General features: G+C 50.3%; 2 protein-coding genes across 4 annotated transcripts in view; one reads left to right on the forward strand and one right to left on the reverse strand.

Annotated features, from left to right (window-relative positions):
- The window catches only part of Fmnl3 (formin-like 3), a 55,957-nt gene extending 46,111 nt beyond the window's left edge, over positions 1-9,846 (forward strand). Inside the window, exons 11-27 of the mRNA XM_013018696.1 lie at positions 10-120; positions 686-835; positions 1,488-1,589; positions 2,997-3,276; positions 3,697-3,765; positions 3,852-3,976; positions 4,186-4,388; positions 5,044-5,278; positions 5,680-5,748; positions 5,878-5,958; positions 6,043-6,172; positions 6,733-6,893; positions 7,174-7,275; positions 7,594-7,686; positions 7,932-8,055; positions 8,187-8,303; positions 8,932-9,846. Coding sequence (XP_012874150.1) covers positions 10-120; positions 686-835; positions 1,488-1,589; positions 2,997-3,276; positions 3,697-3,765; positions 3,852-3,976; positions 4,186-4,388; positions 5,044-5,278; positions 5,680-5,748; positions 5,878-5,958; positions 6,043-6,172; positions 6,733-6,893; positions 7,174-7,275; positions 7,594-7,686; positions 7,932-8,055; positions 8,187-8,278 — 2,127 coding nt within the window. The 3' untranslated portion in view covers positions 8,279-8,303; positions 8,932-9,846. The remainder of the gene's footprint in view (positions 1-9; positions 121-685; positions 836-1,487; positions 1,590-2,996; positions 3,277-3,696; positions 3,766-3,851; positions 3,977-4,185; positions 4,389-5,043; positions 5,279-5,679; positions 5,749-5,877; positions 5,959-6,042; positions 6,173-6,732; positions 6,894-7,173; positions 7,276-7,593; positions 7,687-7,931; positions 8,056-8,186; positions 8,304-8,931) is intronic.
- A 187-nt stretch (positions 9,847-10,033) lies between these two features.
- The window catches only part of Prpf40b (PRP40 pre-mRNA processing factor 40 homolog B (S. cerevisiae)), a 25,984-nt gene continuing 19,109 nt past the window's right edge, over positions 10,034-16,908 (reverse strand). The window contains exons 18-25 of one of the 3 annotated variants that reach the window (XM_013018867.1): positions 12,538-12,654; positions 12,223-12,360; positions 11,918-12,013; positions 11,667-11,753; positions 11,321-11,495; positions 10,919-10,980; positions 10,682-10,825; positions 10,034-10,596 (exon numbers count right to left, since the gene is read on the reverse strand). In XM_013018867.1, the coding sequence (XP_012874321.1) occupies positions 10,504-10,596; positions 10,682-10,825; positions 10,919-10,980; positions 11,321-11,495; positions 11,667-11,753; positions 11,918-12,013; positions 12,223-12,360; positions 12,538-12,654 (912 nt within the window). In that variant the 3' untranslated portion in view covers positions 10,034-10,503. Of the gene's footprint in view, positions 10,597-10,681; positions 10,826-10,918; positions 10,981-11,320; positions 11,496-11,666; positions 11,757-11,917; positions 12,014-12,222; positions 12,361-12,537; positions 12,655-16,908 lie in introns of all 3 variants that reach the window. The other 2 variants (XM_013018866.1, XM_013018868.1) reach the window with 2 other exon arrangements.

The following is a 16,908-nucleotide window of genomic DNA, read 5'->3' on the forward strand; positions in this document are numbered from 1 at the left end:
CTTTCCCAGGTGGCCTGCATGCAGTTCATCAACATTGTGGTGCACTCAGTGGAAGACATGAACTTCCGGGTCCACTTGCAGTATGAGTTTACCAAGCTGGGGCTAGAGGAGTTCCTGCAGGTGAGCTGGTCGGGGTCCTGATCAAGTAAAGCATTTGGAGATAGAGAATCTTAGACCCAGCACAAAGAATGCTTAAAGCCGGGCATTGGTGGCTCACACCTGTAATCCTAGCTACTCAGGAGGCTGAGATCTGAGGATGGCGGTTCAAAGCCAGCCCGGGCAGGAAAAGTCCATGAGACTCTTATCTCCAATTAGCCACCAGAAAGCTGGAAGTGGCACTGTGGCTCAAGTGGGAGAGCACTTGCCTTGAGCTGAAGAGCTCAGGGACAGTGCCCAGGCCCAGAGTTCAAACTTCATGACTGACCAAAAAAAATTTATTTTATTTTATTTTTTTACAAGAATCTAGTCCTGGATACTTCTAAAATCTACTTGTCTTCTCTGGGACTCAGGACCTCTTGCAGAGAGCTCTCCAGTCCCGTAACTTCATTGGAACCAGACTCTAACATGATGCTGATTGTGTGTTCTAGGAAGTGGTAATGGGAGACAATGAGAATGAAGATTTTCCAGGAGCCCCTTCAGTCCTCTGCTAGCTCGCTCAACTACTACTCTCTTTGCTTTTCCCCAGAAGTCAAGGCACACGGAGAGTGAGAAGCTGCAGGTGCAGATTCAGGCATATCTGGACAACGTGTTTGATGTTGGGGGATTGTTAGAAGATGCTGAAACTAAGAATGTAGCCCTGGAGAAGGTGGAAGAGCTGGAGGAGCACGTGTCTCATGTAGGTGGTCTCTTTTGCCATTCAAGCTAGTGTTGAGGGTGGGGGATGGGCATCATTTAAGTTCCAGAAATCCTGAGCTGATCTACTTGTCTCCATACTAAGCCTCAAGAAGGCTTTAGAACCATCAAGGCTCTGGCTTGATTCACTGGACTCCTTACTGGGACACATACATACAGTGACCTTCATGCTGGGCATTAGGTGACCTCAGGCTGAGGACACCACCACTTGCCTTGTATCTATCCACTTTGGTTTCTTTCTTTTTTCTTTTTTGCTGGTACCGGGGCTTGAACTCAGGACCTTTCACTTAGTTGGTTTGCTTGTTCACAGCTTGTTCACACTGGACCAGTGAACCACACCTCAAGTCAGGCTTTTTGTTGGTTAATTGAAGATGGACTCTCTTAGACTTTTCTGCCTTCATTGGCTTCCAAACCACAGTCCTCCTGGTCTCAGGCTATTCAGAAGCTAGCATTGCAAGTGAGCCATGGGTGCTAAGCTCTGTTCCTATTTCATGTATTAGACCCTGGCCCATGAGTTTCGTAGGGAAGCCGCTTGCCCTTGTAGCATTATGGTGGGGGTGCCCTGGTCCTGACTGGGTGTCAGGCTATCCTGGGTGCCAAGGTTTTAATATAATCCTGCCTTTCCCATCTTGCAGCTCACAGAAAAGCTTTTGGACCTGGAAAATGAGAACATGATGCGGGTGGCTGAATTGGAGAAGCAGCTGCTGCAGCGAGAGAAAGAGCTGGAGAGCATCAAGGTTCAGTAATCTGGGGAAGAGAGGACCTGGGCTCCATGGTCTGGGGCCTTGCTTTTCTTTCCTCAGTTATGATGAGCTGATGATTTCACCCATATTTTTGTGCCAGTCCTGGGGCTTGAACTTGGGGTCTGGGCACTGTGCCTGAGTGTTTTTAGTCAAGATAGTGCTCTACCACTTGAACTATAGCTCCATTTCTGACTTTTTTGTGGCTAATTGGAACTAAGAGTCCCATGGACTTTCTTGGTCAGGGTTGGCTTTGATCTACAATCCTAAGATCCCAGCCTCCTGAGTTGTTAGGATCACAGGTGTGAACTGCTGCTGCTCCAAAATAATCCCTTTTTTTTTTTTTTTGTGCTTGAACTCTGGGCCTGGGTGCTTTTCAGCTCAAGGCCAGTGCTCTACCACTTGAGCCACCGCACCACTTCCGGTTTTCTAGTGGTTTATTGGAGAGTCTCACAGACTTTCCTGCCCGGGCTGGCTTTGAACAGCGATCCTCAGATCTCAGCCTCCTGATTAGCTAGGATTATAGGCATGAGCCACCAGCACCCGGCTAATAATCCCATTTTTTAGCTGAAGAAGGAAGCTGAAACCAGAGTGGGCCAGACATACTGGGTGAGAATGGATGTGGTACTCATAAGCATCACTGGAGTCTTCAGGCGAGACTGCCTTCTTCATGCACTCCCTCATCCCTGATTACAGAGCAGGATCAGAGTAGCCCATTACTCTGGCTTTTTCTTAGGTTCTACCAGGCATCCTAGATTAGAAGGTCGGGGGTTCATCATATTTGTCCCTTTTTTGGTCTCCTTGCCTACCTTGTTATTGGTTATAAAGCCATGCCTCCACCTTTGTTTTCTTCTGGAGGAATATGATTATACTGGCTCTGTTGCTACACACACACACACATGTATGTGCATACATATGTATTTGGGCACACGTGTACATGTGGATATATTTGTGTGTTTATATATACACAGCCCATGTTAAATACAGAGCTATGAGGGTCTAGAGATGGCTCATACAAGGCCTGTCCATGGGACTTCCAAATGAATGATATACCATGGCCAAATGAAAAAAAAAAGTAGTGAGAAGCAAAAGGTTATGGAGAGAGCAGCAGTGTCAGACTGTCAGTGGTCCAAAGGGAGTGTTTCTCAGGGGGATCCTTTTCCCTGGGGGTTTGAGTGGCCTTCGCGATGAGACTAGACTGGAGCAGGAAGGAAGGACTCATCCAGGTACTAGTGGAGGCAGGCCAGCTCTTCTTCTTACCTCTGCTCCCCACATGGAATTGTGCTTTTCTGAATACCTTCATAGATCCCTTGGTCCCTTGGGTAGGAATTCTCATTCCTTGGTAGCAGCAGCTGTTGTGATTCTAAACCCCATCCCCCATCCACTTTCCTCAATGGCTGATAGGAGACATACGAGAACACAAACCACCAGGTGCATACCCTTCGGAGGCTCATTAAGGAGAAGGAGGAGGCCTTCCAACGCCGATGCCACTTGGAGCCAAGTGCCCGGGGCCTGGAGTCTGTGGGTGGAGAGGTCCTGGCCAGGATAGGCCCTGCAGAGCTGAGTGAAGGCATACCACCCTCTGACCTGGACCTGCTGGCTTCAGCCCCCCTGGCTGAGGAAGCCCTTCCTCTGCCCCCTCCACCAGCTCCACCTTTGCCTCCACCCCCTCCTCCATTACCAGGTAACCAAGACCTCTGAGCTGGAAGGAACAATGTTTTTATGGGAGCCAAATGTGTAGTCAGGAGTGTCTTCCTGGAAGAGTAGCTGGGAGATTGCATCATTTGAGGGCTGGAAGGATAGGAAGTGAGGATGAGAAGGCTGAGAGTGGAAGCAGGTATAAAGCAGCACAGGTTACTAGTGGAGGAGTGGCAGGAACAGAACCTGCTTTTAAGATCTTCAAGATGTTGCTCCTAATTCCTCTGAGATCAGCCAAGCAGAGGCTTAACTGAAATGGTCTGAGACTAGCTTGAGCTGTTATTAAAGGCTCCTGGGAGTAGCCTGAGCAGATTCCACATAGGGTGGAATATGGACAGGTGGTGAGGGTGGCCTGGGAAGAGATTCATGACCCTGTGGATCAATGTACCATTCCTTTTTCCTCCAGACAAGTGTCCCCCAGCCCCACCTCTCCCTGGTGCTGCTCCCTCAGTAGTACTGACGGTGGGCCTGTCAGGTGAGTCCCCAGGGTGCTGGGCAGGCTGGTGATACAAGGAAAATGTATCCTTGGGCTCTGCCTTACTGGTCATCTTTCTAAACTAGCCATTCGCATTAAGAAACCTATCAAGACCAAGTTCCGGCTACCAGTCTTCAACTGGACAGCACTGAAACCCAATCAGATCAGTGGCACTGTCTTCAGTGAACTTGATGATGAGAAGATCTTGGAGGTGACAGGGTTTAGGGCCTAGAGGGCTGGGGGTTGGATACTAGGCTGCTCTTTTAGCCAGGTCTCCTGGACTTGGAAAAGCCCTCAACCAGAATGGGTCAGTTCCAATTCTGTCCTGCAGGAGCCAGAGTTGGGCCCATGCTGGGCATGCTGTCAGTGCTCTCATAGTGTGAGACTGAATCATTGTCCTTTCTTACGTACTTCTGCCAGGACCTGGACCTGGACAAGTTTGAAGATTTGTTTAAGACAAAAGCCCAGGGCCCTGCTCTTGACCTCATCTGCTCCAAAAATAAAACAGCACAAAAGGCTGCCAGCAAGGTGACCCTCTTAGAAGCCAACCGTGCCAAGAACCTGGCCATCACCCTACGCAAAGCTGGCCGCTCAGCTGAGGAGATCTGCAGGGCCATCCACACGTGAGGCTCCCTCCCCTGAGGCCTTGGGGCCCCAGACAATCAGCAACCTATTTATCCACTGAAGAGTTTGGCTTTTCCCAGTTTCTAGGGTTCCTGACAGAACTTTCTCACACACTTCAGTCATCCACTGGGCAGAACTTACTGCATCTGTGCTGTGTCAGACACAGAATGAGGAGGTACAGATTCAGCCCAGGCTTTTACCCAGAGAATTCTTAACTGGTGGGAACAGTGCAGTAACACCAAGCAGATATCACCAGGCTGGTAGGATATAGGTAGGAGAGGCAATATGGCTGAGTTTGGTCAGGGTGGAGTAGTCCTTCCTAGAAGAGGTGCTGTCTCAACTGGGACTGAAGGAAGTACACAGGTTAGTGCAGTTCAGGCCCAGAGGAAGGAGCCTGGTACTTTGGATACTAAAAACGAAATGTGATAGGAAGTTGCAGGCAGGGCAGACAGTAGACAGAAGTCATCCAAGTGTTAATACTTAACCATACGTACAGAGGGAAGTTATTGAAAGGCTTTTAAACAGAAGCCTGGAACATTCCCCACGATCATTGCTGTGTCCTCTGCACGGCTTCCCCACCCCTAACTGATTTTTCTAGGGATGAGGGGAATGTGGACAAATGCCAGGTCTAAGGTGGTCCTCTTTCCTACACAGGTTTGACCTGCAGACACTACCAGTGGACTTTGTTGAGTGCCTGATGCGCTTCCTGCCCACAGAGGCTGAGGTGAAGCTGCTGCGACAATATGAGCGTGAGCGGCAGCCTCTGGAAGAGCTTGCAGCAGAGGACCGCTTCATGCTGCTCTTCAGCAAGGTGGAGCGGCTCACCCAGCGAATGGCCGGCATGGCCTTCTTGGGCAACTTTCAGGACAACCTGCAAATGCTCACACCGGTATAGCTCCCACCCAAATCACAGACCCCCACTGTGACCTATCCCATTCCATCCCTGCTAGCCATCTTCCCTGCTAGTCTTTTTTTTTGGGGGGGGGGGTCAGTCATGGGGCTTGAACTCTGGGCCTAAACTATGTCCCTCAGCTCTTCAGCTCAAGGCTAGCTCTCTAACACTTGAGCTATAGCGCCACTTCTAGTTTTCTGATGGTTTATTGGTGATAAGAGTTTCACCGACTTTCCTGCCCGGGCTGGCTTTGAACCTTGATCCTCAGATCTCAGCCTCCTGAGTAGCTAGGATTACAGGTGTGAGCCACTGGCGCCTGGCTTCCCTGCTAGTCTTTATAGCCACTCCAATTTTACCTCTCTCCCAGCCTGGGTGACTCTGTTCATCTCTTCTTCTAGCAACTGAATGCCATCATTGCGGCCTCAGCTTCAGTCAAGTCCTCACAGAAACTGAAGCAGATGCTGGAGGTAGGGAGAGGAGATAAATAGGGTGCTGTTGGTTCCCATGTACAGGGTAGGGGCCTGGGGTGATATGGAGAAGAGGAAGTAGCCTTGGAGCTTGGTCTGAACTGCTCACCCCTCACGTTTTATGGACAGATCATACTTGCACTGGGGAACTACATGAACAGCAGCAAGCGAGGAGCTGTGTATGGCTTCAAGCTCCAAAGTCTAGATCTGGTAAATGGAGGGACAGCATGGGTGGGAAGCTAGGTAAGCAGTGGTAGAGCAGCATGTTCAGCTCTCTGGTCCCTTCCCTCACAGCTCCTGGACACAAAGTCCACTGACCGGAAGATGACACTTCTCCATTTCATCGCCTTGACAGTGAAGGAGAAATACCCAGACCTAGCTAACTTCTGGCATGAGCTACACTTTGTGGAGAAGGCTGCAGCAGGTGAGGGGAGCCTGGCTGGGTGGCCCTGCCCTCTCATCCAGCCTAGGACAATCCCTGGAAGCTATGAGAGGGAATGCTTGGTTCCATTTGTTTCTGGCTTTTGTTATCTTCTTTCTGACAACTTCAAAGCTTTCCGAAGGAGCCACCCAGAGTCCTCCTAAGCCCAGCCCAACCCTGGGAGTGGGAACAGGAAGGGGAGCAAGGACTTTACTCCCATCCTCCACGAAGTGGTCCAGAGACAGCATTTGTCTTGAACATATGCAGTGTGATTCTAAGAACTATAAATGTCCTCCATAGACATAGGGCACTTGTTTCTACCACAGCTGCAAAAGCAGATACAAGCCCAAAACAGCTGCACTGTGAAAAGCAGCAGTTCCCCCTTGATTTTGTTCTTTGGGGTCTTGAGCTCATAGCCTCCATTTGTTTCCCCTGCCTCTTAGAACTCAACTGGCTTGGTACATGTCCACATGGGTGTGAGACCCCAAGGGAGCCTATGTCTGGGGGAGGGCAAGGTTGTGGAAGCCTTGGGCTGGTTTCAGCCAGGCCTCTGGTGACTACAGTGTCCCTGGAGAACGTGCTGCTAGACGTGAAGGAGTTGGGCCGGGGTATGGAGCTAATTCGGCGCGAGTGCAGCCTTCATGACAACAGTGTCCTTCGGAGCTTCCTCAATACCAATGAAGGCAAACTGGACAAGCTCCAGCGTGATGCCAAGACAGCTGAGGTAAACAAAGGATGGAGGGGGTGGGAAGAGCCAGGACCAAGGCACTAGAGCCAGGTAAGCCTCCAACTCTTGACTAGCTGTATGTAGGAGGAAGACAATGCTTTAGAGGTGACCATTGTGGCTAGAGATTGAGAGCTTTGGGGAACTTACATTTTTTCTAGTTCAGAAGCTCAGGTGGTTGATTTTCCAGCTTTTGGCTCCAGGCTCTGCTTTCATGTCTCTAGTGTGTTAGTTGAATTTCTGCCTACCAGGCTTATCCCTCCGCCCATCCCTTCCTTAGGAGGCCTACAATGCAGTTGTGCGCTACTTTGGTGAGAGTCCCAAGACCACACCTCCTTCTGTATTTTTCCCAGTATTTGTCAGATTCATTCGTTCTTACAAGGTAAGCTGTAGAGTTTTTAATGAGTTCAGCTAAGACAAAATTTACTGGGGGAGAGCACTTGGGCTTCAGCTGTGGGCTGTTCTGGGGAGAGAGCAATGGAGGACAAGGAGGGCTGGTGACAGGCCTCTTAACTGTGAACTAGTAGGCAGGGTGGGGGCCCAGGCCCTTCCTGTCATTGTTCAGGGCAGGAAGTGCCCCTCCAGAGTGTGGCCACCTGGGGTTAGCTGGTCCCACTGCCACCTACTCTCCACCCTCAATGTTTTAGTCCCTCCTCTCCCAGCGTGTGTGAACCTCACCCTCCACCCCTGTGGTTCTTAGGAAGCAGAACAAGAGAATGAGGCCCGGAAGAAGCAGGAGGAGGTAATGAGGGAGAAGCAGCTGGCTCAGGAAGCCAAAAAGCTGGATGCCAAGGTGGGTGGAACCAAGAGCTGGCCTGGAGAAGGCAGCAAGACAAAGAACTGGGGGCTGAGGAGGAACAGAGCTAGAAAAAAGATGGAAAATTGGAACAGATTCCCAGAGGGCCAGGGGATTGAAGGCCAGAGGGATTGAGAGGGGGATTCCCAGCAGTGCAGAGGCATTCTCAAACTGAATCTTGGGACAGGAACCAGTCCCCTGTCAAATTAGTGAGTTCCTTCCCCCTCCAATGTTGGCCCTAGACTCCATCCCAGAGGAACAAGTGGCAACAACAGGAGCTAATTGCAGAGTTGAGGCGGCGCCAGGCTAAGGAGCACCGGCCTGTTTATGAGGGAAAGGACGGTACCATTGAGGACATCATTACAGGTGGGGTCTTGCTCGTCCCAGGACCTACCTATTGGGCCCAGCTCCCAGAGCCCAACCTAACCCCTCAGGCCTTCCTCCCACTCCCCCATCCCCATGAGGCCTGACGGCTGTGTCTCTCTCCTGGGCCACAGTGCTGAAGAGTGTCCCTTTCACGGCCCGTACTGCCAAGCGGGGCTCACGCTTCTTCTGTGATACAGCCCACCATGATGAATCAAACTGTTAACCCCCAAGCCTGGGGCCCCTGACAGGTACCAGGCACCACAGCTGCCCCCTCTGCATGCCCGCCTTCCTCAACTACAGGAATCACAGGCAACTCCTGCATGCCTTGGAAGCATCCTGTGTCAGCCTCCTAGCAATGGGAACACCTATTTCTTGCATGCTCCATGCTCTGAGAAGCATGGCTTATTTCCTGCATGTGCCCTTGGGGAAATGGTCTCTCTCTCTCCCCCACTAATGCTGTCTCCTGGCTTCTACTAAGACTCAGACTCAAGTGATAGTGAATTGCCAGGCCAGGGAGCTGTGCCAGAGCAGGCAGGACCAGGCCTGTGGTTATGGACTGCTAAAGCTCCATTCCTAGGGCAGGGATCCTTAGGCTTCTCCAAAGAGTTCAGCAGTAGCCGCTGCCAGGGACCGTCAGATATCACTTGAGCTCTGCTTCTTGACATCTGGTTGGCCTGGGGTCTCTTCCTGAGTTTACCTTGTCTCTGTGCCACAGCCTCTTTTCACCCCACCTCATCTTCTGGAAAAACAAAAAGAGCTATCCATCTCTCCATCAGGCCAAAGTCTCTCCAAGCTCCTCCTCATCTCCACTGCTTGCTGCTCCCCTGCCCTGCTCAGTCTTCCTGCTCCTTCACAGGCCTCTTGTCTTCCCCACAGGCCTCCGCCACCAGCCTGTTGTTGTTCGCCACCAAGCCAGGAGTGCTGCACCATTCAGTGTACACCCTCGGGCCCCAGGCCCCCACTGAGAGACCTGACCCTCTTGGAAGCAGAAGCACTTCAACTCTTGAGTTCTCCAAGTCTAGACAAGGAACCTGACCTGAAGCAATGGGCCTGGCAAAAGGCTGTGCTGAACCATTATACACACTTGGTCTCTGGGGTCCTGGCACTTCCTTAGTGCCTCCCGTGCTGCACTTTGCCCCATAGTCCTCATTTCCTGGAGGGTCATTTCTGAGCTGGGAAAAACCACTTCCAGCATAGTCCCCCAGGCTCCTCTCCCACTAGAGTTCCATGGGATAAGAGAACTGTATTCCCTCCCCCTTTCTTCCCCTTTTCTTTGGTCTAGAAGTTCCAGGCTGAGGGAGTTCTGGGGACTCTGCCAGTCTCAGATATCTCTTACCAAAAGCAAGGCTATGCCATGCCTGGGCCCTGCCACACACACTCTGCTATCCTCTTGAGATAAGGGTAGAGGAGCTATGTCAGGCCCAGTGCCCTTCCCCTTGGCCCTTCCAGGCTAGGCAAACACTGTCCTTGTGAGGTAGCTGAAGAGTAGAGGTGCTCTCCTGCACTACAGCAAGGGTGTGCCAACAGCCCATGTCCTGTCTTCAGCTAGGTGGTTTTTGGCAGGGGATAGCACATGGAGCATCTTCATAGACTATTTTACTCAGTTCCCTATCAGCTTCTTCTGAGCCCTTGGAAGGGAATGCGGGGCCATCTCTTTTTGTACATGTACCAATCCCTTCTCTCTTGTACATAAACCTCAGACCTTCCTTCTCAACAAAGGCTTCAAAGCTTCATGCTGACTATGTCTCTTCTTTCTGAGCTTGGGAATCTAGGGATGGAAAGCAGATTGGAGGTGAGCTGAGAAACCTGGAGAAAGGAGAACCAGTCTGGGGTGGGCTCCAACCACACAAAGGGACGGAGGCCTATTAAAAACGCTAGTGCCATCTGCTGGTCGTGCGTGCGTGTGCGTGTGCGTGTGCTCGTTCCTGTCCAGTCCCCAGACTGCCTAGGTAGTACATGGAGAGGACAAGAGTCACTTGCCATGTTATAAATATTGTTATTTAAAAAACAAAAACAAAACACATACACTGGGTTCCAGGGCTGGAGGAAGCAGTGGTAGAGCCCCAGGGCTGGGGCAGGCAGGAGCAGGCACTGATACTAAAGGGTGAGGACCCTGCCCTCTGCCACTTAGGCTGTGTCCACCAGCCCATCTCTTCCCTGGAGGCCCCTTCTCTCTCATACACTTTATCTACTGGCATCACCCATCCCACATGGAACAGGCCATTCATGTCTGGCCTGGGGCTCAGGGCAAGGACTGCACTAGTTGTCTGGGAACCGGGGGACCCTTGAACACCAAGAGCAGCCTTGGTAGGTGCCAAAAGTGGTGCGTTGAGGGTGGAGTTACTTTAAGAAAAGTGGACATGGACCAGACTGATGAAAACAGGAGTCTGAGGGTAGCCTTGGAGCCACTGCCTCATGTAGGCCAGAGGCAGAGAGAAGCCCATCAGGTCACTGGTGGTCATCTAGCTGCTGCAGGAGTGTCCGCCGGCGCCTCTCCAGCTCTCCCTCACTCAGCTCACTTTCTGATGTGTCCCAGCCTGTCTGTTGGAGCAAAGGCACTGCTCACCTGAGCCCCCTAGACAGAGACAGAGTACCACTGGGGCCTTGGGCTGGGCCTCCCATTCACCTTCTCCTTCTTGACTCCAAAGCCTGGGGAGCGGTTAGGGAGTTCTGCCTGCCGGAGCTCCATGTCCTTAGCCTGTTCCTGTTCTTTTTCTTCACTCTCTTTGCCAGGCTTCTCCTCGGGCTCTGTCTCACTCTCAGGACTGTTCTGTAAGAGTTCAGAGCCTCCCTCAGCAACTGCAGAGGACTGCTGGGAGGCAGGCAGAGTTCTACAAATTACATGAGCTCCTTCTCTACTCACCGACTTGTGTCTTCTCTTCTTAGTTTTCTTTTTTGGTTTCTTGGCTTTCCGAAGGCCATGCTCTGGAGGTAAAACAATCCCATCAGAAAAAAAGGAGGGCTAGCTCACACATATAACCCTAGCACTCACGAAGCTGAGATTTGAACATCACAGTTCAAAGCCAGCCTGGGCAGGACAGTTCGTGAGACTCTTACCTCCAATTAACCACCAGAAAACTGGAAGTGGAGCTGCGGCTCAAAGTGGGGCTCATCTTTTTTTTTTTTTTTTTGCTACAGCCCACTGTCTATTCTTTGCAGTGGCAGGTGCATGGTATGAGGGAGCACTCTGGCCTTTATGGGGCTGGAGCCTCTGCCTAGTCAGGATGGTAGTACTCAGGCTACCGTGTTCCTAGCAACTGCTTACCTGATCCAAGGAGGTGGGAGGATGGGGATCCCCGTCCTCCAAGGGTAGCACCCCCACTTTCAACTGAATCAAGTGATGATGAGGGCTCAGAGCCTGACTCTGAGGGGTTCCGCCGCCTTCGCTTGGGGGGTCGGAGGGATGGTGGGGGCAGCTCCTCCTCTTCTGACTCAGAGCCCTGGGCAGATACAGGTCAGTAAAGAGGTGGTTTGGCCACCAGATACCCTCACCTGGGAATTGGGGGCAAAGGGTACAGATCCAAAGAAATCTTTGTATCTCCCTCTAAGACATACAGTGTTTATTCAAAACAATCCAATCTCATCCTACACCCCTCTAGCTGCTGACTCACTGAAGGCGAGTGCGAGCGCTTCCGATGGTGCTTCTTGCCCTTCCTGCTGTGCTTTCGGCCTTTGGTATGGAGGTGCTGGCATTCGGTCTGCTAGAGGTAGAGGGAGAGGTTAGGCCTTCTGCCTACCCAGGGCCAGCCTTTCATAGTCCCTCCTTCATTAGCTGGCCTGAGAAAGGAGACCCTAGTGGTGAGAGGCCACTGAAACACTCAAGGGCCTAAGACAGATTAGGAAGACCAACAGCCTGCCTCACCTCCAGCACCTGCAGGAACTCCCGGAAGAGCCGGATCCTCTCCGACTCCAGGGTGATCTGCTCAAAGGCTGAGTCGCACACAAAGCGCTCACGGACCTTGAACGGGGAGAGCACTGCTGATCAGACCAGGCCCTGCCTGGCCTGGCTTGGACACCGCCACGAGCACTGGGCAGGGCTGGGGCAGAGGAAGGAAGGGAACTGGAGCTGTCCCAGGGCTTTGCTGTGACTGGGGTGGGCCCTCAGTGGTGGAGAAGCTCCGCTGCCCTCAGGCTTGAGGGTGATTGGGGCCAAGCTGCGCTCCTGACCTCTTCCCACGCAGTGCCCAGCTCCAGAGCAGGCACGGCCTGCCTCAGCATGCTTCGAAAGGCAGCCTCCCTGCGCCGCATCCTCCGTGCCTCCTCCTTTTCCCGCTCCCTCTCCCGGGCCTCTGCCTTCTCCAGCAGCTGAGGGCAGAAAGGAGCACAGGGTCACCCGGAAAGGTGGATGCCCAGGGCCCACTCAGGTATAACTTAAGAGGTAGGAAAGTGGGTGTGGGCTTCTGCTACCATTCCTCAAACCCAGGATACAGTGGGGCAGTGAGAAGGAACAGTGAGCCCGCCCCGCCCTACCCAGCCCCTCACACTATTGAAGGTCAGCTTGATGTTGCCTGCGTCCAGCGCAGCAGCCCTCTTGTCAAAGCTTATGACGTGGGCGAAGTCCTCAAAGGCTGTGTTCACCTCCACACAGAAGCCCCGGTCCTGTGGGCACAGCAGTGTGTGAAGCAAGGGGTACCATGGGCTGAGGCCCAAGGCCAATAAGTAGAGGAGTGCACTACAGGATGCCCAAGAAACCTCTGCCCTAAAAAGAGGATCCATAAGACTGACACCTGAGAATCCACACTGTCCAAATCCTCATTGTCTACCTGGGCCCCAAGCTTACCCCAGATGTGGCTATTGTGTGGAACCAAAGGGATCAGGCAGTATCTCCAGAGTCTGAGAGTCTCACAATGACTTCTTTCTTCCTTTGGCTACAACTGGAACTTCCTGGTGCTCAAGAAAGCTCCCAAGCATTCTCAACATCTAGTCCCTAGCCTCAGGCTTTACTTACTGAATGCTCACTACGCATTAAACACCCTGCTGAGTGCTTCATTCACATTCTCACTTAATCCTCCAAGTTCTTTTAGGTTGTCCTCTCCTAATTTTAGGCAGAAAAATGAGAACACTTCCCCAAAGTCTCTTAGCCAAACCTACGGCCAGATGACATCTACCCAGGTCTTTTTAAGACTGGAACCTGTGCTCTCAAGCACTACATCCACACTGGTTTTTGTTTTTGTTGGTCATGGGGCTTGAATTCTGGGCTTGGGCACTATCCCTCAGCTCTTCAGCTCAAGGGAGCGCTCTACCACTTGAGCCACAGTGCCACTTCCAGTTTTCTAGTGGTTTTTTGGAGATAAGAGTCTCACGTGGACTTTCCTGTCTGGCTTTGAACCGCGATCCTCAGATCTCAGCCTCCTGAGTAGCTAAGATTAAAGGCGTGAGCCACTGGCGCCTGGCCACACTGATTATTTAGACCCTAGGCGAAATGGAGGATATTAGGTGTGCACCTTCCCAGCAATATTGAAAACATGCCCCATTCTCTTAAGCACCCTGACCAGACCCCATGCTTTACAACATTGTAGTGAAGTGAAGGCTTAGCAGAGTGGTCGCACTTATTGGCCCAAGTTGACACAAGTGGTAGCCACTGGCACAGGCCAGCTCCCTTGCTGTCCCTCCACAAAGCTCTGGTTCCTCTGACCTTCCTGCTGATGGCAGGGGCATATTCTTTCTTCTCTTCAAGTCTCTACTCAACCTCTAGCTCCCTTCAAACACATTCCCTTCTTGTAAGGTTTAATCTCACCCTCTTCACTGGCTCCTTGCAAGGAACAGATATCTCACATTGCCTCAAATATTCTTGTTCTTAGCTCCGTAAACTAAATGCCTATTTCTTTTTTTCTTTTTTGCCAGTCCTGGGGCTTGAACTCAGAGCCTGGGCACTGTCCCTGAGCTGCTTTTTGCTCAAGGCTAGCACTCTACCACTTAAGCCACAACACCACTTCCAGCTTTTTCTGTGTATGTGGTACTGAGGAATCAAACCCAAGGCCTCATGCTTGCTAGGCGAGCACTCTACCACTGAGTCACTTTCCCAGCCCCTAAATGCTTATTTTTTATTTTTTTGGTCGGTTGTGGGGCTTGAACTCTGGGCACTGTTCCTGCGCTCTTCAGCTCAAGGCCAGTGCTCTACCGTTTGAGCCACAGCGCCACTTCCGGTTTTCTAGTGGTTTATTGGAGATAAGAGTCTCATGGACTTTCCTGCCCAGGCTGGCTTAGAACCTCAATCCTCAGATTTCAGCCTCCTGAATAGCTAGGATTACAGGCGTGAGCCACCAGCGCTCAGCTGCTTATTTCTTTATAAATTTCAAAATCCCTTAAAATACAGCACAGGGAAAAGAAATAAGCATTTATAGGGAAACTTTTATCTTTGTAAATGCTATTTAATTCCTTGAACCTGGCATAAGGATTTTCCTGCTTAAGAAACTAAGGTTCTGAAGCACTATGTAACTTGTAGTGGTCTCAGAGCCAATGCACGACCAAGAGTTACTTGACAGATGTGTGCTGCCCCACAGCCAATCCTTTCATGGTCATTGCTCTTCCAAAAGTTATACTTAGTCAAACTCAGACTCCTACTCTGTCCTCATTCATGTGGTCCTAAGTGCCTGTTTCCTTCATCACTCCCCTCTTGTCGTTTTTGTTGTTGTTGTTGTTACTTCTCTTTCATGCAAGTTCCTGAGAAATGACTTTAATCCTTCTTCACTACCTGATCTACCCTCCTAGCAGTCTCATTCCTTACCTGTCTGATTTTTTTTCAGACTCATACTACACTAAAGAGACTAATTTAAACATCTCCATATTTCTCACGAACACCCTCACATCTGTTATTGATCTTCCAGGCCAAGATCTCTCTTCCACATTCTCCAAGTCTAGGGCCCTGCATAGTCCTATGAGCTGAGAGGTGCCCCCATGGGCTGTAGATAGCCACAGGCACTCCTAAGACCATGTCTTCCAAAGCCAATAGCACAAATGAACAAGAAAGACCAACTTCAAAAGAGCGCTCAGGTGGCCTGGAGAGACCAGCTTCAATGAGGTCAAGAGCCCACAGGATTGTCAGCAGTACCAACAACTCCATGGCTAAAAGTTAATTGACCAATAAAATTTAGCTATCTTGGAATCAAGTATGTGATTATCCTACTTAAAATATGGCCTATGTTTATTCCTCCTTGCCCAGGTTGTTTTCTAAAGCAATTCTCCAAATGGAATTTTTATTTTCTACAACCTTTCTATGTAATCCTAACTAATGATGATGCCATTCATTGCCCACCTCTGCTCCTCATACATCTCTTTCTCTCAGCTTAATGCTATCCTACTGATGTTAAATTTTCATCTTTTAACAAACTTTTTCAATGAAAAAGTAATGTAAAATCTCAATGCATGAGATGCAAACTACTGAAAACAGGAAAAGCATACAATTCCCCTCTCCCTACCCCCCTCAATCCCAACCACTTGTTTCAGGAAACCTATGGCATCTCACCCTTCTCATCTGCCATCCCGTTCAGCTCACTGACTGCAACAGCAGCCTAACTCATCTCCCTGCTTAGCCTCTTCTATTCCTTTAACCCAGCCTTGCAGCTAGTCCTGATATCTCAGAGGTTGGGGATTACTCTGAAGAGGATGGTTAAACCTAAAATACATTTGAATTACTTACCACTATCACTTTTAGTAACTGAGTCCTCAGAAATGTCCTGACACCACCTCTACCATCATCTTCCCTTGATGTCACAAACTCCAAACTACGGAGAAACTACCATATACTATTGCCAGTGGCTTTATCTAAGGCACTGCTTGATTTGATCATTAATTACAGGATAAAAATTCCAACTTATTTTAGTATTCAAAGTACTTCATATACAGGGATCTACTTCCACATGGGCAAGAAGAAGCCACAGAATAATATACATCTCACAAAATGGAAAATTTTTTTTTGAGGGGTCCGGTTGTGGGGCCTGAACTCTGGGCCTGGGAGCTGTCCCTCAGCTCTTCAACTCAAGGCCAATGATCTACCACTTGAGCCACAGTGCCACTTCCGGCTTTTTTCTTTATGTGGTGTTGAGGAATGGAACCCAGGACCTCAGGCATGCAAGGCAAGCACTCTACCACTGAGCCACCTTCCCAGCCCCAACAAAATGGAAATTTAAAAATACTAAATTCTGCCAGGCGCTGGTGGCTCATGCCTGTAATCCTAGCTATTCAGGAGGCTGAAATCTGAGGATCGAGGTTCCAAGCCAGCCCGGGCAGGAAAGTCCGTGAGACCCTTAGCTCCAATAAACCATTAGAAAACCAGATGTAGCACTGTGGCTCAAGCAGTAGAACGCTCGCCTTGAGCTGAAAAGAGCACAGGAGCAGTGCCCAAGCCCAGAGTTCAAGTCCCATGACCGACAAAAACAAAAAACAAAAGTCCTAAGTTCTTTTGGTACTATGGTTTAAACTCAGAAGCTCAAGATTGATAGGCAGATTCTCTACTACTGGAGTTAGACCTCTCCTCCAGAGTGCGTGCGTGCGTGTGTGTGTTGGAGGGTCTCACTGGCCTACAACTCAACAATCCTCCTGCCTCAGCCTCTTGAGTGCTGGGATTTAAGGCATGTATCACTAAACTCAGCTTACTAAATTCATATTAAACTAAAGGAGATATGGGGGGCTGGGAATGTGGTTCAATGGAAGAATGCTTGCCTAGTATGCATGAGGCCCTGGATTCAATTCCTCAGAACAACATTTTAAAAGTAAAACAAATAAAAGAGAAAAAAGTATTTAAGGGCTGGGAAGGTGGTTCAGTGGTAGAGTGCTTGCCTTGCATGCCTGAGGCCCTGGGTTCGATTCCTCAGCACCACATAAGCAAAAAGAAAAAAGCCAGAAGTGGCGCTG

The sequence above is a fragment of the Dipodomys ordii genome, unplaced genomic scaffold, assembly GCF_000151885.1.
Source record: "Dipodomys ordii isolate 6190 unplaced genomic scaffold, Dord_2.0 Scaffold42, whole genome shotgun sequence".
Taxonomy (NCBI): Eukaryota; Metazoa; Chordata; class Mammalia; order Rodentia; family Heteromyidae; genus Dipodomys; species Dipodomys ordii.